This window comes from Lynx rufus, unplaced genomic scaffold (assembly GCF_022079265.1).
Source record: "Lynx rufus isolate CCGP_SWC_20201006 ecotype Redwood Valley unplaced genomic scaffold, mLynRuf1.p SCAF_2, whole genome shotgun sequence".
Taxonomy (NCBI): Eukaryota; Metazoa; Chordata; class Mammalia; order Carnivora; family Felidae; genus Lynx; species Lynx rufus.
The window spans coordinates 221,415,909-221,436,804 of NW_025814834.1; the positions used below are offsets into that span (position 1 = coordinate 221,415,909).

Genomic DNA, 20,896 nt, shown 5'->3' on the forward strand with positions numbered 1-20,896 from the left:
CCACCCGCCCGACACGAGGCGAAAGCCACAGAACTGTGAGGTCAATCCCAAGGCCACAACCAGCAGTCCGCATCCCGAAACCACTTCTGCTTCTAACTTCCCTGCCATGCTTCTGCTCACACCGAAGAAAATTCTGGTGACGGGGCTCAGAGCTCCCTTTCCAGCTGGTGGGTCTTTATCCCCGAGTCGGCCATGACCGGGACGGCATCCAGAGCGGGGACCACGCGCCCCCGCGGGGGGTCGCGACATGGGTGCCCGTGTCCCTCGGAGCTGCCACTCCGTGGCTGTTTCAGGGACAGCAAGGAGTCCTGCAGGAGACCCCCTCCCTCCCTCTCCGGGCCGGGTCTGATAAGCCCGGGGCGCCTCTGGCGACCGGGAGGGACAGCCCCTGCGGCCCCTGTTCCCACCAGGCTCGTGATCCACACAGCGCTTGTGGGCTCCTCACCGCGAAACCCCGTTTCCCCTAAAGCTGGGGATGAGCCGTGGCCTCCCCTCAAAGACGCCACCTGTCCTGTCCTGTCCTGTTCGAGAGGACACAGCGGCACAAGGGCTCCACCTGACGCAGGTCAGGGAGTCAGCTTCCTGTCGAATTCAGGTCAGCCCACGCATACGTGACACCTGCTCACGGTCCTGCCTCCTGAGCCCCCGCCCGGTGGCAGGAGGCAGGGGCCCTGGGCTTCTCCGCCAAGTGTATGGCTCTGAGGCCGGGGGGCCGTGGCCACGGCTCGTGGTCCACTGAGATCACCGGGATCGTCTGGCCTGCGCCTGCAGGCGTGCGGGCTCCAATGCGCAGGGCGGAGAGGCAGGGGGCCCATCAGAGCTGACGTGCTGGTGAAAGGCCTGCCGCCTGTGCGCCCCGGGCCCCGCACGGCCCCATGTGGCGGCCCCACTCTATGATGGCTTTTGCCTAATTAGGGTAATTTAAGTGAGAGTAATCAAAGCGACGGGAGGGCTCTTCATAAACTGTCACCACCGCGTTCGTTCGCGGCTCGGGGGCTCTGCCCTTGTGAAAGTCGGGGGGACGGGGCCCTGCCAGCCACGCCCCCCCGCCCACCACACATCTGGATCCCAGACTCTGCCTCTGCCCGTGGTGCCCCCCCCAATGGGCCGAGAGGCCACATCCCAGGAGCGGGATCCCCGGGAAGGACGTCGGAGATGCGACGGCCCCCGCTCCCAGGGCCCCCACCGCCCTGCCTCATGGCACCCGTGTCGCCCCCCCACTCCGCCAGAGGCACCCCCGCCTGTTTCCCTGAGCCCCGCAGAGGAACCTGGGTTTACCTGGCATCTGAGCAACCTGAACCGGGAGGGGCCTCGCCCAAAGCAAGAGGATCTCTCCAGGGACGTGCAAATCACCGACTCCCCCCCCCCACCCTCCCTCCACCAGCCACCTGGGCAGGGCTCAACATCTCAGAGCCTTGCTGCTACCTCCTGCTGGGGTAGGGACGGCAGGAGGCGGCGGGGGTCCCTAAAATAGCACCTTCCTCAGCTGCAGTCAGGTTGACCCTGGGCCAGCAGGCTGAGGTCGCTGCTCCTTACAGCCGCTGGACCTCTCCCCAAGCAAGGGCAGGCCCTCTGCTCAGCACGGGTTGTCCGGGCCGGACCCAGGAAGTCAGCAGAAAGGGGCTGGATGTGCAGATAAGGGTCCACCTGCAGGGTGTTGGGAACAGCCCGCGGGAACACCCACAGGAGCCCACGTGGAGGGGGTGGCCCGAGAGCCGGCTTCCACGGAAGCCACCCGCGGGAAGAGGGGCCGGTGGGGAAGGGGCCCCGAGGCAGCCAAGGCAGAGTTCTGGGCGGCCAGGCCTCAGGCTCTTCTCCGCAGAGCTCCCTCCTCCTCGGTGAGGACGGTGAGGATGCGGTGAGTGCCGGTCCCGGTCCCCAGTGGCCCGAGCCCCACCTCCGGCAAACTCGGGGTTCTCTGCTCAGAGGCTGCCCAGACCCTGGCCCTGCAGGGCCGCTCAGCCCTCCTCCTCCCGGACCCTTCCCGGGACAGGGCCTGGGGGCGTGGCGGGGGTCCGGGGCGGGGCCGAGGGCGGGGCCAGGGCCTGGGGGCGGGCGGTGTCTGGGGTGGAGCGGGGGCCCAGGGCGGGGCCAGGGCCTGGGGGAGGGGCGGGGCGGGGCGCGCCCGGCCGCTGGGGGCGCCGCTGAGCAGCCGGGACGCCGGGTGTTGACTTTCTCCCGGGAAACGGACCCGGCGACGCAGCCCACCCCCCCCCCACCCCTCCATGCGGCTGCGCGCGCCCCGCTCAGCCTCGGAGCACAGGCGAGTGTGCGTGTCTGAGCGCACAGGCGGGTGCGAGTGAGCGTGTGTGCATGCGTGTGTGCCTGGGTGAGTGTGCGCGCGTGTGTTCTGTGTCGCAGGGTGCTTGCACGGGTGTCCGTGTGTTGGACAGCGTGTATTGGGTGGGGCTTGTGTGCAGGCGCTCTGGGACCCGAGAGAGAATGTCCCCGAGTACTGTCGTTAGGACTTCAGGTCGGGTTTGGCAAGGGAGGGAGGGGACTGGCAGGGGCTAGTCCCCGGGAACCGACCTCAGAACTGACCCCCTGGCCTGGGCCACCGAGGCTCCCCACCCCCACCCAGGAGCCAGGCAAGTGCCCCCCACCTCCCCAGCTGCCCAGGGCACCCACGTGGAATGGTGGACCGGGGAGGTGGGCAGAGGTGTGGCCCTGAGTTTGGGCGGGTCTCTGCAGATTCAGACAGCTGAGAAGGTGGCCCCTGTGACCAGGACAGGGAGGGGGTCGGGTGTTCCACCTTCCTGAGGGGTCCTCCGCCTGGGTGGGGGGGAGGCAAGGGCCTAGAGCGCCTGACCCCGCAGGCCCTGACACTGGGGTCTCAGTGGGGAGGGTTGCGGACTAACCACACAACCCCCCCCCCACCCTAGGTGCCCGTGAGGACTGGACACGGGCCCTTCGTGGGCACTGCGTGATGTCGGCCCAAGAGCTCGTGGCCTGCCTCTGCCGGGAGGGAGACCGGCACCTGGCCCTGGGAGAGCCCCCGTTGGCCACCGCCTTCTACCTGGCTGCCTTCAGCTGCCACGCCCCCTCGGCCGTGCGGAGCGTCCGCGCTGCCCTGGCGGAGGCACGGGGGGCGCCGGTGGTGGCCACGCTCGAGGCCTGGTGCCGGGGCGACAGCCAGATCCCGCCCATCCACTGGGACGGTATGGCGGTTGTGTCCCTCACGGGGACCCTGGCCTCCGCGTTCCTGGCCGCCCTCTGCCCGGACCACCCGGCCGCGGTCCTGCACTCCCTGGCCGGCCTGCTGGCACACGGGCGCCACGAGGAAGTGGTGCGGCGCTGCGGCAGCCTGCTGGATGCCCACGGCCAGCAGGCCCTGGAGCTACAGCTGACCCGCGCCCTGGCCCGCGTCCTGTCCGGGCTGCAGGCGGGCGCGGGCGCGGCCGACTATCTGCAGGCCTTTGCCTCGAACGCAGACCGGACCGTGGCCTTCGTGCGGACCCACCAGAAGCCCTACCTCCCCGTGCTGATCGGCACCCTCCAGGACTACATCTCGGGGCGCCGGGAGGCAGAGGACGGCACCGGCCTGCAGGAGACCGCCTGCCGGGGACTCCTGGCAGCCCTGGACCCCGGGGGCACCTGGAGCCACGCCCTGTCACCGGAAGCCCTGCTGCGCAGCGGCAGGTATGAGGACTGCCGGGCAGCGTGCAGCCGGGCCCTGGAGTCTGACCTGGTGGGCAGCGGCCCCCAAGGTAAGAGTGTGGCTCTTGTCCCCCACGTGCCGGGTGGAAGTCGCCCAGCCAAGCCTTCACAGCGTGCTTCAGGGCTGGTTACGGTGCAGTGGGGGGGGGGGGGGGTGTTCCCGGAGTGAGGACAGCACAGTGACCAGATGGACAAGCCCCTGCCCTTACAAAGCATCCAAGAAAAGGAACAAATAAAAAACGTGCTTAGAAAAATGGACCGTGCAAGGTGCCACTCTGGCTGGGTGGTCAGCGGGGGGCTTCTTGGAGGAGGTATCATTTGAGTTAATACTGAAGGGTGCCAGGCAGCGGAAAACAGAACATGGCAGGTCCCTAAGAGAGACAGAACTTGGGGTGTCCGTGCCACTGAATGGAGCCGTAGTAGCCGTCAGGGGGCAGGAGCAGAGGGAGAAGGGAGGCCCTGAAGAGATAGCTGTGGCTCAGCCCTGCTGGCCCTGAAAGGACTTTGGACTTTACCCCCAGAGCAGCAAGGAACCATAGAAGAGTTTTAAACTACGGAGAGATGTGCTCTCGGCTGCATTTCTAGTTTCTTCTGTCTGCCGTGTGCAGAATGTGCCGAGGGAGCCAGAGTGATCACAGAAGATGCTAAGAGGCTGGGAGGCTGGGAGGAGGACCAGGCTGGGGGGAGGACCAGATCGGGAGGAGGACCGGGCTGGGGGAGGACCAGGTTAGAAGGAGGACCAGATCGGGAGGAGGACCGGGCTGGGGGGAGGACCAGATCGGGAGGAGGACCGGGCTGGGGGAGGACCAGGTTAGAAGGAGGACCAGATCGGGAGGAGGACCGGGCTGGGGGAGGACCAGGTTAGAAGGAGGACCAGATCGGGAGGAGGACCGGGAGCAGATGGGAAAGGGGGCCATGGGGGACTTAGGCACCCCCAGTTTGAGATACTGCTCCTCTCTGGTCCGTTTACTGGGTCCTCCTCCGGTGGGGGGCTGGGACAGAGCGTGGGTCAGTGGGTGAAGTCCCAGGAGCCCCACACCACCCTACCACAAACCCTCTAAGATCCTTCCCGGCCGCGCGGCCTCTCCCACCCTTCCCCATGTGCACGTGGGGCTGGTGGCTGCACTGGCCTCTGAAGCTCGCTGTCGCAGTTCAGTGAAAATATGTGTCCAACCCTTAAAATGGTGTCACCCATTAAGTACTCAAAAACATGTCCCTTGTGCCAGTCATGTGGACATGTCATTAGGCGGCTGAGCACATGAGCCTTGAGATGAGAGGGAGCTTGGTTTTAGGAAGAGGTTTCAGAATCCAACACACAAAGAAGGGGTTCAGAGTTAAGGGTCTAGACAGGGAGACGGGGGCAGCCGGGCACCTAGAGATGGGGAAAGGCAGTGCCAGCCGCCTTCCCCTGAACGCTAGGTGGGCAAACCCGTTTTAAGGTTTGACGTGCATCCTCACTGAATGCACACAGCAAGCGTCGGGGGTGATCCAGCCACACCCCCGGGGCCGTGAAGTTAGACCAGTGAGCCACGGGGGCGCACGGAGAGGGAGGCTCCACCAGGCCACCACCAAGGCCCCGGGCCTGGGAGTGAGGCCACCTTACACCTTCCTGCCCAGGCAAGCCACCAGATGACTGTAGACGTGAGGGAGCCCAGGTGAGATCACCAGAACTGCCCACCTCCACCCAAGTAGCCCAAACTGAGAAAGAATCATGGGCTCTTCTGGTTGTTGAAACGGTCATTGTTTTAAGCCACTAAGTTTCGGGGTAGTGTGTCACACAGCAGTAGTAACCAATACAACTGCCGACTCACGGCAATAGGCTTTGATGCGTGTTTCAGCCAAAACTCAGTGAAATAATAGAGGAGTTACAATTTCACGTGTCCACGATCATATTATTCACTACCTTCATTAACGGAAGGAGAGTGTATGATCTTCGCAAGGAACTCAGGAAAAGCAGCTTGGAATATTTTTAACACAATTTTGACAAATTTACGCAAAGAATAGAAGGGAACGTCCTTCGCTGAGAAAGATGCTATCAACACCTGACCCAAATGCCAACTTAACGGTTGGGAGAAGTCTTCCGTTTAACGTCAAGAATGTGGTGGCTCCCCGCCTCCCCTGGGTCCATGATTGTACTAGAGATACTAGCCAATGCAACAAGATAAAAATAAATAAATGTCGGACTAGAAAGGAGGAAACAAAGTTATTCCAGACAATGTGATTAGCTACGCAGAAAGCCAACAGATACAGCAAAAAGGTATTAGGTATAGGGACAGATTAGCTACGCAGAAAGCCAACAGATACAGCAAAAAGGTATTAGGTATAGGGACAGAATTTAAATGGAGGTACAGAAAGCACTTACACGTATAGACACGAGCAACAAACATAAACTTTATCATTTGAAAATATACCGCTCACTGTAGCGATGGAAAATAATTGGTTTCAAAGAGCTATAAAACTTTGTGGAGAAAATTGTAAAACTTTCTTTAAAAACAATAAAGAATACCCATATAAGTAGATATCCAATGTCCATTGTTAGAAAGGGTTGGTATTACAATAGAAGGGCAAAAAACAATAGCAGACAAGACAAAGAAGAAGAAGGGGAAGGAGACGAGCAGGAGGTGGGGGGGGAGAGGGGGAGGGGAGAGAGAAGGAGAAAACGGAGTGGAAGACAGTGGTATAAAGATTTCCCCTACCAGTCGATACAAGGCTATACTAACCAATACCAAAGGTTATTGACTCAGGGACAGATGGAAAGGGCAACAAAACAAATTCGAAAGGCCAGACACAGACCTGTGGGCATCCAGAAGTTAATATGTGAGAGTGAGCATCACAGGTCTATAGGGAAAGACAACGACCATTATTTAGCGGATGCTGCTGATTCTGGAAAAAAATAAAAATAAAAATAAATAAATTCCAGGTGGATTATGTGATAGCTACGTTGTAGAGTTTCTAAAAGAAAATGTAAGAGAATGCCACTCTGATTTCTGTGGATGGCTGGACTTCTTAAGACACAGAAAGTGGAAACAAAGGGAAATTCGTTGTGTTTGATTAAATTTAAGATTTTAACCTTCCATTTTGCCCACAACTAGAGGAAATTAAAGGAAAATCGACATCCGAGAGAAAATACTTGCAAAATATACAATGGGCAAAAGATGACTACTTAGAGTATTTGGAGAATTCCTACATATCAATAAGAAAAAACATTCAATATGAGAATTGGCAAAAGCATTTCCCATAAGAGAAAACACAGATGGCAGAGAAATACGAAAAATGTTCGCCATCATGGTAATGAGATGAATGCAAATTAAAACAATGAGATACCACTTTCCACCCACCCCATTGGAGAAAATAATTAAGATTTTAAAAATTGGCCTCGCTAGTAATCAGGAAAATTAAGATTAAAGCAACAGTGGAATAACATTTATATCCCCCCATATTGTCGAAATGTTTAAGTCTCACAATAGGAGCGTCTGGCTTCCATAATGGTGGACTCGCTTGACTGCACTGTGTCCCACAGGTAACAGTGATAAAATTCGGCCAAAATATAAAATGCAATCCTTTGAAGGCACTGAACGGTGACCAAATGCACACCATGCGAGAGGCACAGGCTTGCAGCTTTTTGCCAGAGGAAGCCCCCTCAGTCCGCGTGTTAGCCAAGTAAAACAGGAAGCTGCCGTTGTACTGGCTTGAGAGGTTGCAGGACAGAGTTCAGGCTGAGAAAAGTGGCTGGAAAACTTAGAAGGAAAGTCCTGAAGAGGGGGGAGCCACCGAGGGGGTTAGACCCCAAATCTGTGTATTAAATCCGCTTGAATCCCTGATGGGCCACCAAACTGCGCATCCGTGGGAGAGACTGGGTGGTCTGAAAAAGCAGCTGCTGGGAGCTTCAAGCACTCACCAGAGATTTTAGCTGGGCCCAGCAAAGAGAAGACGGAATCTGGGGGTTGATCCTGTCCACTGTAACTACCTGCTGACACAAAATCCCCTTCGGAGGAACATAACTGAATCCAGAGTCTCTACAAAACACCAACCGGACATGCAAAGAAACTGGGAAATGAAATGGAAGCCACAGTCAGGAGACAAAGAGGTCAATAGAAACGGAGCCCAAGATAATCCAGGTGCTGAACTTAGCAGACGAAGGACTTGAAAGGAACTATTCCAGATCGATTCAAGAACCAAAGGAAAATACGGTTCCAATGAATGAACAGATGTGGAATCTGAGCCGGTAAATGGACACTGGTTTTAAAAAGAATGAAACGGAGATTCTCGATTTGAAAAATGCAGAGCGTATTGGAGAAAGCAGAAGAGTCAGTCAAGTTGAAGATAGAAATTATCCGGTATGAAGAACACGAGAAAAATGAGCAGAATCTTGGTGACGTGTGGGACCGTGTCTGGAAGTCTGATTGGGTAACTGGAGCCTCAGAAGAACAGAGAACACACTTCCATGTGGGTAAATAGGTAGCAGATCCCCACGGGCCCCAAGGGCTCTCCGCCTACCACAACTCCCTAGGACGTGAAGTATTGTAAAACTCAGGCATGGAATGGTTTTGTTCAGGAACGAGTAAAGGACAGGAAAGGCCCAAAGCATCCTACTTGGCCACCAAGACTAGACACGGTGACCTTGTTGGTTGGTTGATCTCAGGGTGCGAGATTTTTCTTTTTTTTTTAATTTTTTTTTTACATTTATTTATTTTTGATAGAGAGAGACAGAGCATGAGTAGGGGAGGGTCAGAGAGAGAGGGAGACACAGAATCCGAAGCAGGCTCCAGGCTCTGAGCTGTCAGCACAGAGCCCGATGTGGGGCTGAGCCAAAGTGAGAGGCTCAACTGACTGAGCCACCCAGGCCCCTCGAGTGTAGACCATTTTAACCCCATTATAAAGCAGAAAAGGAAACCGAGGCACAGCGAGATTCGGTAAATGGCCCAAGGCCCCCACTGTGTAAGCAGCACTGGGTGTATCCATCCTCTACTCGCTGGACCTGACCCCGGGCTGGCTCCAGACGGAGGCGCTGGGTCCCAACCCAGCCCAAAGGAGGCCAGCAGCAGAATGCTGAAGTACCAGCCATCCCCTACCAAGGTCACAGGGTCAAGAACCTCAGCATTGACCCTGGGGGGTGGCCTGATCCCAGAGAGGGAACTCAATCCCCAAATCCATCGTTAAAAAGTAAAGAAGTTTTCTAACTAAATTTCCCTGTGGGCTGAGCGGTGAGACTGGCTTTGAACCCGCGGGCAGAGAACACTGCCGGACAGGCACCCCGGCTGTCCCGCCCGATTCTGCCCTGTCACTAACGGTCCATCTTCGGGATGCGATGTCCTGGGCTACTGGGACACTTTCGGGAGTTGCCACGAGGTGCTCCAGAGGGTCCAAAGCGCCGCACGGTCGGGGGCTATAGGTGACACCCCGGAGGATGTGACCCAACAGGCAGGACCAGTGCCTCTGTTTCTCTCCCCAGGTGAGCGTCTGGCCGCCCTGCTGGTCACCCGCGCGGCCGCGGCCTTATTCCTGGACGGTGGGGCCCGGGACCTGCTTCGGGACCTGCAAGAGGCCTTCCGCCAGAGCCCCTCGGGGGCGCGGAGGCAGTTCGAGGCGGTGCTCTCCGCTGGGGACCGAGAGCGCGTGCGGGCCCGGGCGCAGGAGGCGGCGGATGTGGGCTTCGCCCACTTCCAGGAGGCCGTGCGGGGCCGCGTTGAGCTCCGCGAAAACTCGGGCCGCGAGCTGCTGGCCCCGGTGACCCGCGCGCTCCGTGTCCTGCTGCACATTGCGCCGCCCGGGGAGCGCCCGGCCCTGGGCGCTCGCTTGGCTGAGTGCCTCCTGCTGGCCGGGGACACGGCGGGCTCCCGGACGCTGTGCGAGCGCTGGCTGCGGCCTGCGCGCCCCGGGGACCGCGCCGGGGACCGAGCGCCCCTGTTGGCGCTGCGGGGCTTCTGCGCGCTGCACGCCGGCGACGCGCGGCGCGCCCGGGAGGACTTCCAGGAGGTGGTGGAGCACGGAACACCGCACCTGGGCAGCTGCGTGCGCGCGCTGTGCGGCCGAGGGCTGCTGCGCGTGCTGACGGGTAGCGCGTTCCTGGGCGCGCTGGACTATGTCACCGCCAGCCGGCTGCAACCCGAGGAGGCCTTGCTCGTCGCCAAGGCCTACGTACCCTGGAACCAGCGGGGCCTGCTGCTGACCGTGCTGCGGGAGGAGGGCCGCAAGATGCTGCAGCGGAGGCCAGACCCGGGACACATGGGCGCACCGGGCCGCCGGAGGAAGGCCGCCGAGATGCACAGCCCCGCCGCGCAGGAAGGGTAAAAACTAGCCAGGTGCACCCCCCGGGGCTGCTGCTTCTTTCTGGTCTCCTGCGAGGTAGCTAGGGTTTGTGCGTCTTCCCATTTTACGGATGAGTAAACTGAGGCAGGAAGCAGCCGCGGGCGGGGTGGGGGGGGGGGGTCCCTAAATCACGGATGGCAGCTTCAGTGCGGAGCCCAGCCAGGTCTTAGGACTCTCAGTCTCAAACGATGTGATGCTTTGTGGGCCTTATGGCCCTAGAAATTTAAGAACTCAAAAATGGGAATGGGAATGTACGACTTGCCCACCACCGCACCGATAACGTTCCCTTCTAGTTGTTTCCCCGGTGCACACACAAAATAGAATTCACCAGAGTGTGTGCTCTGTGTGCAATTTTTAGCCCACTGCTTTTTATTCAGCAGCTCCTGAACGTTTCCTTGGCCCCTAGATTCCTTCTGGGGCATCTGGATAGCGCACCCCGGGAACACTCCCCGCGCGTTCCTAGAGCTTTTGCCCTTCGTTATAACGCAACCATCTCCACGAAGCTCCTTCCGACCCGAGAATGCGCGCGGAGGTGGGGTTTCTGAGTCCGGGCGCACGGCCCCACCGGGAGGCCCTTGAGCCCAGGAGCCGCCTGCCTGCCCGTTCAGCCCCACAGCCCCGCCCTGATGTTTGTTTTGCAGATGTTTTGCCGGTTTGTTCAGTCAGTGGGTGAATCTGCAGCTGTTTTGACTTGCAATTCTCTGTTTGCTGAGAGGGGGCAGGAACGTGTTTCCGCAAAGCTAACAGCACGGAGCTGGGAGCCTCCTGGGGGGGCAGGGAGTGTTTGAGGTCAGCTCCACTGCCACCACCCACCCTGCACATGCGCGCGCGCGCGCGCGCGCGCGCGCACACACACACACACACACACACACACACACACCTTCCTCTGCCTCCAGGATGCTCAGTTCAAATCGCTTTAATGCGCTTTCCCGGATGAGATCGGGGGCCCTTTGGTACTTCTTGTCTCTGGGAATTGACAGATTCCAGGCTCCGTGGCAGGACAGGGCAGAGAGTGAGCGCCCAGGGTGCACGTCAGAGGGCGGCTGGAGCTCTGGGCACCACGTGTGTGAGGGGCCTTCCGGCAGGAACCAGGCCTCTGTAGTCGGGTGGGGAGGGAGGTGCGCGGACCAGGTGCCGGGGCTGGAACTTGCCCGTGGCCCGCCTCCCTGGGCAGGTGAAAGGGGCGCAGCTCTCCCCCGCTACTCTCTCCACAGCGATGCCCACGGCGTGTACCAGCTGGCCATGCTCCTCACGGAGCTGGACAGGGGAGACGAGGCTTCGGGCCTCCTGGGGGCCGATGCCCTGTACCGCCTGGGCCGCCTGGACGATGCCCACAAGGCCCTGCTGGTGGCCCTCTCCCAGAGGCCCCGGGCGGCCCCCGTGCTGGCAAGACTGGCCTTGCTGCAGCTGAGGAGGGGATTTTTCCATGACGCCCACCAGGTGAGGAGGCCCCCCCGGGCCACAGCCCCCTGGAGGGCACCGGGCCCTCTGGCCTCACTCTGCAACCCTCAGCCTGGACTCCGGAGCGGGCAGAACCTGTCCCAGCCCCGGGCTCTGCCGCCTCGGGCAAGGCCCCTCGCCTCTGTGACCCTCAGTCTCTTCATCCGTGCCCTGGTCTTACGGGTTTTTGCTGAACAGCTAGAGCGGGTGCCCCAGGGCCCGGCAGGTCTCCGGCATGTAGTAGGTGCCTCATAGTTGCTTTCGTTGTGTTATGAAGGAAAAGGGCCAAGAGTCAGGTGTAGACGGAGCTTCATCCCAAGTCTTCCAAGTGAACTAGGCTTGGAGGTGACCCTGCTCAGGGAGGGGGATGGCAGAGGTGCTGCTGGCCTCGCCTCTCTCCGACACCGCTCTGCTCCCAGGAAGAGCAGGACTTCACCTCCCTCAGGTGGCATGAGGGCTTCCCGTTGGAACCGGGGTCCGAGGTCATGTTCCAGGGGAAGGTGTCAGGCTTTGGGTCAGACATTCGGGTTCCGCGTCTCCCTGCGCTGGGCCACGCGGGTGGGCGGGGAGGATGCCCCGGACCTTCCGCTCTGGGACCTGGGTCTTCAGCGAGCGGCCGGCAGGGGCAGCAGCGGGTCTCTCTGTGGGACCGAGCGGCTCCGAGAGCCGCGGCCACGCCCACCCGGGTCTCGCTCCGGCCGGAACGGGCTCCGGTCCCAGGGCATTTGCTCCTCGCCTTCCGAAGGACTCCGGTGCCCTCTGTCCCCTTAGGACTTGAGAGCCCCCTTTCCCCGCGCTTCCCGTTTGGACCTGCAGCGTGTGGGCCTCCGTGGCTCGGAGGAGGAGGTGCGGCTCGGGGACACTGGGACCCCCGCCTCCACGCGCGAGCAGCCCAGCGTGTCCCCCGCTTCCCGGTGCTCTCAGGGGCCGGGACGCGCCGACCCGCCGGGGGGCCGGTCCCCTTAGCCCCGCCCCTGGAAGCTCCCGCTCGTGGGCCACGCCCCTGCCCCCCTGCGAGGGGACCTGGGGGTGGAGGGGTCTGGGCATCCGGCGCAGGGGAGAGGGGGCACCCGGTGACTGCCCTGCCCTGCAGCTGGTGAAGAAAGTGGTCCAGTCCGGGGACACGGCCTGCCTCCAGCCCACCCTGGACGTCTTCAGCCACGAGGACCGGCAGCTGCTGCGGGGTCACTGCCACGCTCGGGCCCTGGCCATCCTGCGGGCCCGGCCCAGCGGGGCCGAGGGCGCGGCCCACACCAGGGAGGCCATCGCCTACCTCTCTCTGGCCATCTTCGCTGCAGGTAGGAGCTGCCCGCCCGCCCCGGGGTTCCCATCCTGTGCCGGGTACGTAGGGGCAAGGTGAGCCACGTGGGGGTAGGGGGTCAGAGACCTGAGGGATCCCAGCACGCTCTCGGTTCACGCCTTGCCCTAGCCCCTAGCCGTCAGGCGAGCATGCTAAAAAGCCTGGGAGACTGGCCAGACCGGCTGGGACCTGAGCTGGGACCCCCAACACACACACCCTGGACCCTGGGTAGGGCCCCCAGCACACACACCCTGGGTAGGAGGGAATAAGGCCATTCCCCCAGCTTGGCCCCCTCCCTCCAACCGGGAAGAGTCCTGGCCCCCTTCAGCCCTTCCTGGAAACAGTGGGGGTGTATCCGTAGGAGTGAGCCTGCTGTCACCTTCTGCCCAGCCAGCGCCATCCTGGGCGACGGGGCCTCTTGGAGTGGGGCCTTCTCGATGCGGTGGCACAGGGCGCGCGTGCTGGAGGGGAGAGGCTTCCCCAAGGACGCGCCTCAAATCCCTGGGGTGCATGGAGATTCAAAGTGCGGACTTTGGATCAGGCGGTCGGGTGGATTCCTGGCTCGGCACTTACTAAGCATCTCCTCGTTTTCGTCTTCTCAAAGTGGGTGATGGAGACGCCGGGGTGAGGGGCCGGGGTGGTGAGGATTGGACGGCAGGGCTCACGGCCTGCACGCGCTGGTGGGGAAGGGGACGTGAGCCAGAGCATCCTGTAGGGCCCGGTGTGCTGTTCTCTGTGCCCATCGCTGGACAGACGACCAGAGGGAGTGGTGGTGGTCTCCTTGGGGAGGGGCCCAAGAACTCAGAGCGCTCCTCCCTGCCCACCTGGCACCTTCCCATTTCCAGCTGTTCCAGCCCCAAGGACCCGTCTGCCTCCGGGACCCTCGGCTGGTGCCCCGGTGCCCCCTCCTCTTGGGACCCCTGTCGGACTGTCCACCAGCCCTCCCGGATGCCACCCTTATGGCTGGGCTCCCTGTGCCCCACGGCCAGTGCCCCCCGGTCAACCCAGACACAAGATCGTGTCTTGGTGCCCAGGGGTCCGTGAGCTCCCCACGGCGGCCCCGAAGCTGGTGCGCCCCTGCCCTGCCCCGCTGCTGGGCACCAGCAGATGCTGGATGGGGGCAGATGCTGTACCCCCCCCCCCAGGCCCAACAGCGGCCACGTCCTGATGCCACAACCCCCTTCCTCCAGGGAGTCAAGCAGTGGAGTCCCTGCTCATCCGGGCCCACTGTTATGGGCTCCTGGGCCAGAAGAAGACCGCCATGTTTGATTTCAATTCAGTGCTGCGGGCTGAGCCGAAGAACGTGCAGGCTCTGTGCGGTCGGGCGCTTCTGGCCCTGGCCCTGGACCGGCAGAAGGTACCAGGCCCTCCCCTCCCCGCCTGGGACTGGGCAGGCGGGGTTAGGGGAACAGTGCTTTAGGGGAGGGCCACCCGGGAGGAACCGGGACACCGCTTTCCTTCTCGGGCCCAAGGGGAGAGGGAGCAGGGCCAGACCGTCCTGAGCGTGAGACGCCCCTTAAAACTCCTCCTGCACGGGGGCTCCCGGGACACTCATCATCGCGTCCCGTCATCCCAGGTTTCAGGAAGTCTGTCCCTTTCATCTGAAGAGTCCCCGTGCCTCCCAGCCTCAGTGAGCACAGGATGTGCAAGCCCCCGGGGCTACTAGACCCCCCTCTTCAGCTTAACATAACAAGACCGCAGCTGCCTTCTTGGGAACCCCCCCGAGCTGTCTGCACAAAACCCAAGGATTCGGGTGGTCAGCATGCAGGGACAGAGGTGGGAGGGGATGCCCTGGCAGACCCAGGACAGGGGCTTTTCCCAGAGAAAACCTGCACGCAGGCAGCCACAGCTGAACAGCCCTGGACAACGGCACCTCTCAGCCCGGTGATTGAAGCTGGGTGGCCTCCCTGAGGCGCCGCAGCCCAGAGGTGGCCTGCCTGCCAGGGTTCCTAACTGTGTAAGGGCCGTGTGCTCGGAGGCAAGGAGAGACGGTCCCAGATGCTGAGTTGAGAGCCTCTAGAGACGGTGCTGGCGTCTGCCCCTCGGGAGTCCTGAGTCTCCCCCAAGGGCGCTGGCAGCCTGGCTTCCGTTCCAGCCTGTGGCGGGCTCTTCCTCAGTGTGCCCTCCCTGGTGCCAGCCATCCCTCCCTTTCCGGAACCCCAGCATCCTGGCCGCAGCTCCCCATGCTCTGCTCTGTGCGGCTCGCCGGCCGGGCCGTCCTATCGTGCAAAGCCAGCAACCCGGCTACGTGCCCCTTCTGGCACGGCGAGCGCCCAGGCCCTGGGAGAACACTCGACAAGCGCCCGCGGGGACGCCTTCTGCCCCCGCTCTCCCCACAGGAGGCCGTGGACGACATCCTCTTGGCTCTGAAGCTTGATGCGAGGACAGCGGTCCCTGAGATCCGCTCTCTGAAGCCAGAGGCCCAGGCCCTCATCACCCGGGGCCTCTCCTCCCGCTGCCGGGCCCTCCTGAGCCAGGCGTCGGACGCCGGGGCCCCCCTCAGCGACGAGGACGCCCAGGGCCTCATTGCGGCCGGGGAGGCGCTGGTCGAAATCGATGGCGGGCAGCCGGGCTGGTACATCCTGCTGGCGGACGTGCTCACGGCAGCGGGTATGCTCAGCCCGGGTTCGGGGCACGCGGGTGTCCGACTCCTGTCACTCCTGGTGCTGTTCTGTAAAATGAAAGGATTCGGCGCCTCCTGGGGTCCTGTCCACCCCAGACCTCGGCCCTGTGACCCGGTCCCCGCGTGGGGCCTGGGGTGTAAGCGTCCAGAGCTCTCAGTCACCACCAGGGCCCCCTGCAGGGAGGAGAAACAAAGGAGCGGTTTGGGTTTTCACGGAAGGACCGCAACACCGCGGCCTCCTCGGCAGCTCGCCCACGCGGGGCAAAATCCTGACGTTGTTCGAGCACTAACGTGAAAGGGGACAGCTCTCTGCAGCCTGCCTTTCCCTGGCCTGTCACTGTCCCCCGCAAGCCTGTGAGGTGCCCTCCTCAAGGCCTAGACTGCCCTGCAGTAGAGTACAAATTCCTGCGAGTGCTCAGGAGGGACCCTCCAGGTGACCACTGTGAGGCTCAGAGCCATGCCAGGGGCTTTCGTGACCCCCACCCCAAGTGGGGAGGATCGGGCCAACAGACAAGCTGCGACTGGCACGCTGTCGGCGTCTCCTGTTCCCGGAGCCGAGCCCCTCCATCGTCTGGCCTCTCCCTGGGCCGGCACTGAGCAAGAGAGGCTGTGGCCAGCTTCCCACCTCTCTCTCCCGTCCCCCGTCCCCGCCCCACCGTGACCGTCCCTCCCCGATCGATCGCTGACAGGCAGCTACGAGGAGGCCGGCGCCTGCCTGCAGAAAGCCCCGCGGGCCACCCCCCCGTCGGCGGCGGCCCGGGCCCGGTGGGGCCTGCTCCAGCTCAAGAAGGGAGACGTGCCAGCCGCCGCGCGGGATCTTCAGTGCCTGGCAGAGGCGGACGCCCAGGAACTCAGCTTCCTGCTGCAACTCCTAGAGGCCTCGGAGCGGCAGAGCCTCACCCAGGTGCGCCCCACGGAGCCCCCGCCCGGCGCCCCGGCCCCTCGCCCCGGGCGGCTCTGCCCTCCCCGTCTGCCTGACTTCAGTTGCGGTGGCGGGGGGGGGGGGGTGGGATGGGGACACAAGCCAGTCTGGCCAGCGACCCCAGCAACCTCCCTCGTATGCATGAGACACATGAGCCACAAGTGACAGGGCCGGGGAGAGAGAGGGGACCCCTCGTCGGAGCCGGCCGAGCCAGCCAGGAGCAGCGGCCCTCGCAGGAAGCCCGCTCCAACCCCAAGTCAGGGAAAGAGCGGCACGTCCCTCCCAGTGAGAGCGTGGCAGGAAGGCGGGCTCCTGCGGGCCGGGAGCGGACGGGGCACCGCGGCGGGGCGGTGGGCTGGGGTCACCGCCTCTGGCTGGCTGATTTTCCGATCGCTGTCTGGTCGACGAGAAGACACCGAGCGCCTTCCAGCAGCGCTGTGGGCCTCGTCTCTCAGGGGAGGCAGCGGGAGGGTTCACTCTCGAGAGTACCGGGATTGAAAAGACCCTGAGACAGGGCCGTGGGGTTAACAAGGCGGCACCGGAGGCGAAACCATGAGGGGACAGACAGGCCAAGGCCAAGGCGTGGAGGTAGGAAAGCGTTCAGAAAGTTCACAAAGACCACAAAACGGGCGGTCAGTGCAGCTCGTGTGGATGGAGGAGGAGGGGGTTGGGGGAGGGGGAGAGGCTTCAGGGCCGAGGGCTAGTGGGGGCCAGTCTGACGGAAAAGCCAGCGGCGCAGGGGCAGAGGGAAGGGGCTGCCCCATCCGCAGGGCTGGGGAACAGACGCTGCGAGCAGAGCCCCGGAAGTAGCTGAATTGCACCTGTGGGGAGGGGAGGGAGGTGAAGGGACCGCCTGGAAGGGGAGGCCAAGAGCACAAGCGGACGAGTCCGAGGGACTACCAATTCAAGCGTCCTGCGACCTGGGGCAGGTACCCCACGTCCTCACGCCTGCTGTGCCCAGGCCTCTAGTGGGTTCTAGTTCTCGGGGTCCGGCAGCAGAACGGAAACCCTACCGGGGGCTTCAGCCAGGGGGCTTAAGAGAGGAAGTGGCTGCAGAGGCATTAGGGGTGGAAACAGCGAAGAGACGCAGGAGAACGAGCTGCCACCTGGGGGGGCGGGGGGGGTCCCGTCTTCAGGACCTGGAGCCCCCAGGGAATCTCTGAGACGGGTCTGGCTGGGGTCTCAGCACGGAGGAGACTGGTCTGGGCCGGTTCGCAGGAGGGAGCTGGGTGGTCTCTGGGCTCCCCTGAGGGGTCTGGGGGGAGGGTGTCTCTGAGACGGGAGGAGGGGGACGGGAAGGGGTGTCCGACTCCCTGGCGGGGATGGTGCCAGGCGGGAACGGGATGGGATCTCCGAGCGGGAAGGGGGTCCGGGAGAGGGGCTCCGAGCGGGAGAAGGATGGGGGGGAGGGGCTCTCCGAGCAGGAAGGGGATGGGGGGGCTCCGAGCGGGAAGGGTGTCCAGGGGAGGGTCTCCGAGCGGGAAGGGGGCCCGGGGGGGGGGGGGCTCCGAACAGGAACAGGGGGCGCAGAGGGGCGGCCGGCAGGCTGCTCGCGGCCCCGGGGCGCAGACCGCCCGGGTGAGCGCCTGCGCGACGCTGGGCCGACGCGGAAGTGACCCCGAGAGGTGGAGCCCGCTTCCGGCGCGCGCCCCGACCCCCGGCGGCCCGGCGCCGGGACCGGAGCCTCGAGGTTCCCGGCAGGTGCCGCCTCCCGCGGGCTCGCGTCCGCGGGCTGCCGGGAAGGCGGCGCCCGGGCAGCGTCGCCCGGACCCCGGACCCCGGGCCGGGCCGCCCCCTCCCAGGCCGACGGCGTCCGTGCGGGCCCCGCGGTGCTCGGCGCCTCTTCGGGGGGCCGGCTCGGCTGCACCCCGCCCCGGGGCGGAGGGAGAGGGGCGGCGGGAAGGGCCGGCCCCGGGGGCGCCGTGTTCTCCAGCGGGAGCCGCTGTGGGTTCCTGGGAGAGGGGTTCATCCCAGGGGGCGCTGGGGGAGCCGGAGCGCGTGGGGGCAGGCTTTGAGAGCGGGCTTCCCCCAGCCGGGGCCCCCCCCCAGCCCCCGCTGTACCCGGGGGGGGGGGGAGGGGGCAGGGCTAGGTTGGACGGTGCCCGCTGACCTCTGGCCCCGCCCTCCTCATGACACCACTACCAGTCCGGGGGGGGGGGGGGGCGGGGCAAGCACAGTGAACCCAGCCCCCGGAGGTCACGGTGGCCGATGCGGGAGCAAGTGCCGTAGTTTCTCCGCGTTGAGTCTGGCCCTGCGGGAGCGGCTCGTGGACCGGAGGGAGAAACCCACCAATGCTCAGCGGCCGCCTTCCTGACCTCGGGGAGAGGAGGGGGCTCGGGGACGGAGCTGGGCAGAGGCGGTGCTCGCGAGGGTCCTCAGGGCCAGCGCAGCCGCGGGAGGGTGGGCAGTGTGGGATCCGTGGGCCCGTCGTCGGGAGGGTGACCGCAGAGAGGGGCTGAGGCAGGGAGGAATGAGGGAGGAGTTCACCAGATGGCAGAAGCAGTGGGGCTGCGAGGAAGGGGAGGACCAGTGAGGAGAAGGGAGTCCAGGGGGGACCCCTCTGGGCGGGGTTGCAAGGTGGAGGGCTTGCAGCCCATGTCCCCTCCCCTGTACCTCCCCTCCTGAAGCTGCCAGCCAGAGCGCTCTGGCAGGTCAGGAGCAGAGGCCAGGTGTGTAGGGCCGGTGAGGGGCCCCAGCTTCCTGGCCCGACCCGCCCTGTGTCCCTCTGTCCCCTCTGTGCAGGCTGCAGCCCGGGAAGCCCACGCCCTCCTGAACTCGGGGCAGCCGGGGCGAGCGCTGGGCTACTGCTCGCTGGCCGTCCTCGCGGGAGGCAGCGACGCCCGTCACCTGCGCCTGAGGGCCACCTGTCTGGCTGAGCTGCAGGAGTTTGAGCGGGCACTTGAGGACCTGGACCGTGTGCTCCGGGAGGATGGGAGGGACGGTGGCCTCCCGACGCAGGTGGAGGACTTGTGCTCCCGGGGACGCCTGCTGCTGAGCCTGGGAGATGAGGCCAGGGCCACGGGCGCCTTCACCCGGGCCCTCGAGCTGGCGCCCGCGCTGGCCCAGAGTAGCCTGTGGGAGCGGCCAGGCCGGGACCCCGCTGCCCAAGTGTTCCTGCATCAGGGCCAGACCTTGATGGAGGAGCAGCGCTATGCAGAGGCCTGGACAGCCGCGGAGAATGGCCTCCTGGTAGACCCCGAGCACGGTGGCCTGAAGAGGCTGAAGGCGAGGGTCCGGAGGGAGGCCTCCTTGGGCTGCCGGCTCCACTGACCCCGTGCTCTCCGGGCCCGGGCCACGGGTCGCCCTGTCGCCCCCCGCCTGGGGCTCCTGAGCAGCAGGATACCGTGGGCCTCACCCATGTAGGTCAGACTCAGCTGGGAAGTGAGAGTCTACAGGATCACCACGTTTCAGGTTAGCGAGAAGACGTTCGCGATAGCGTATGGATAGTATTACGTCATCACAAGATGACAAAGCTGCAATGGGCAGGCCCCAAGGAGGTTACTAAGCAATGAAAAGAAAACAAAGTACGTGTTCCATTCAAGGAGTCAGAAAAAGACAGTAAAACAAGGGAAGTCAGGAGCCAGGAATCAAGGACAAAAGCAGAAGTTAATAAATTAGGAACAGAAGGATAGAAGAATCAATAAACCTAAAACACGGTTTCTCAAAAATAAAGCAGGTGAACCAACAGCTAACTTAGTGGAGAAAGCCCAGGGTCCCTCCGCTGGGCCGTGCTGCTGCTGTCAACTCCAAAGGTCTTTAAGCTCGTTCATGCCAAGAAAAAGAAAAGCTTTCAAGTTCATCGTTGAAGAAAGCATAATCTCAACCCAAAGAACGCTACAAACCAATTGAATTACCAGTTCCAGAATCCTAAATGTCATGCTCGGCTCGGCAGCACACGAACTGAAATTGGAACGAGACAGATTAGCGTGGCCCCTGCACGCACTTGTCTTGCAAAAATCCTAAATATCAACAAGCCCAAGTCCAGCGGCGCGTTCACGCTTCACCTCGAGCAACGTACACGGCAATACGAGGACGGTTCAAGGTGGGGGACGCTACGGTCTATCGTAGTAACCAGGCTACGGGGACACAAGTCCCGCGGCCCTTCTTGGGGGCTGCAGGGGGCAGGGTGTATGGTCACACTGGACAGATCCTACGCCTTTGGATTCCTTCTGTTGTACTCGGGAAGTCCTGGCATCTCGTCTTCCTTCACTAGAGACCACGAGTGAGGGTTGCACTCAGCCACGGGGACTGGCAAAACCACCGGGCACACCGTCTCCAGCGTCTGTGGGGGGCGTGCCCACGGCCTTAGCGCCGACCCAGCCCAGAGCTGTGTTCCCTCCGCCGTGGCCTAACACCCTCAGACTCCGTTCCCACACAGAATTCCCAGGGTCCCCTGTGTGAATTAGCGCAATCTTGCGATTATCGGGGCGCATATGCTATTTCCTCCAGGATTAGACATTGTACCCTCCCCCTCCCCCAGGATGCTGAGATCAGACCCCATTTATGGGTCTAGAGTCCCTGGGTGAGGGAGGGGGTCATGGAGGTTGAAGAGAATGAGCATCCTTCTTTCTGGGCCCCTGACCCCCATGAGGCTCTCAGGGTTGATGATGAAAACAAGGCTCGTCTCCTCCCACACGAAGATGGG

General features: G+C 62.9%; 1 protein-coding gene across 1 annotated transcript; it reads left to right on the forward strand.

The window, feature by feature from the left end:
- Window positions 1-2,926: 2,926 nt before the first annotated feature.
- Window positions 2,927-20,896, forward strand: TTC34 (tetratricopeptide repeat domain 34). The gene is made up of 8 exons (XM_047084793.1): window positions 2,927-3,707; window positions 9,110-9,944; window positions 11,181-11,406; window positions 12,500-12,704; window positions 13,897-14,063; window positions 15,046-15,316; window positions 16,019-16,233; window positions 18,994-20,896. Exons 1-8 carry the CDS (start codon window positions 2,927-2,929, stop codon window positions 19,519-19,521), a joined length of 3,228 nt encoding a protein of 1,075 aa, XP_046940749.1. The 3' UTR covers window positions 19,522-20,896.

What these genes read in the sequence shown, in the direction of transcription:
- TTC34 (XM_047084793.1), top strand. Translation starts at nt 2,927, where the DNA reads ATGTCGGCCCAAGAGCTCGTGGCCTGCCTCTGCCGGGAGGGAGACCGG. An exon ending in TTTTCCATGACGCCCACCAG is followed by an intron (nt 11,407 to 12,499) that starts GTGAGGAGGCCC and finishes CCTGCCCTGCAG; the next exon opens with CTGGTGAAGAAAGTGGTCCA. An exon ending in GGACGTGCTCACGGCAGCGG is followed by an intron (nt 15,317 to 16,018) that starts GTATGCTCAGCC and finishes GATCGCTGACAG; the next exon opens with GCAGCTACGAGGAGGCCGGC.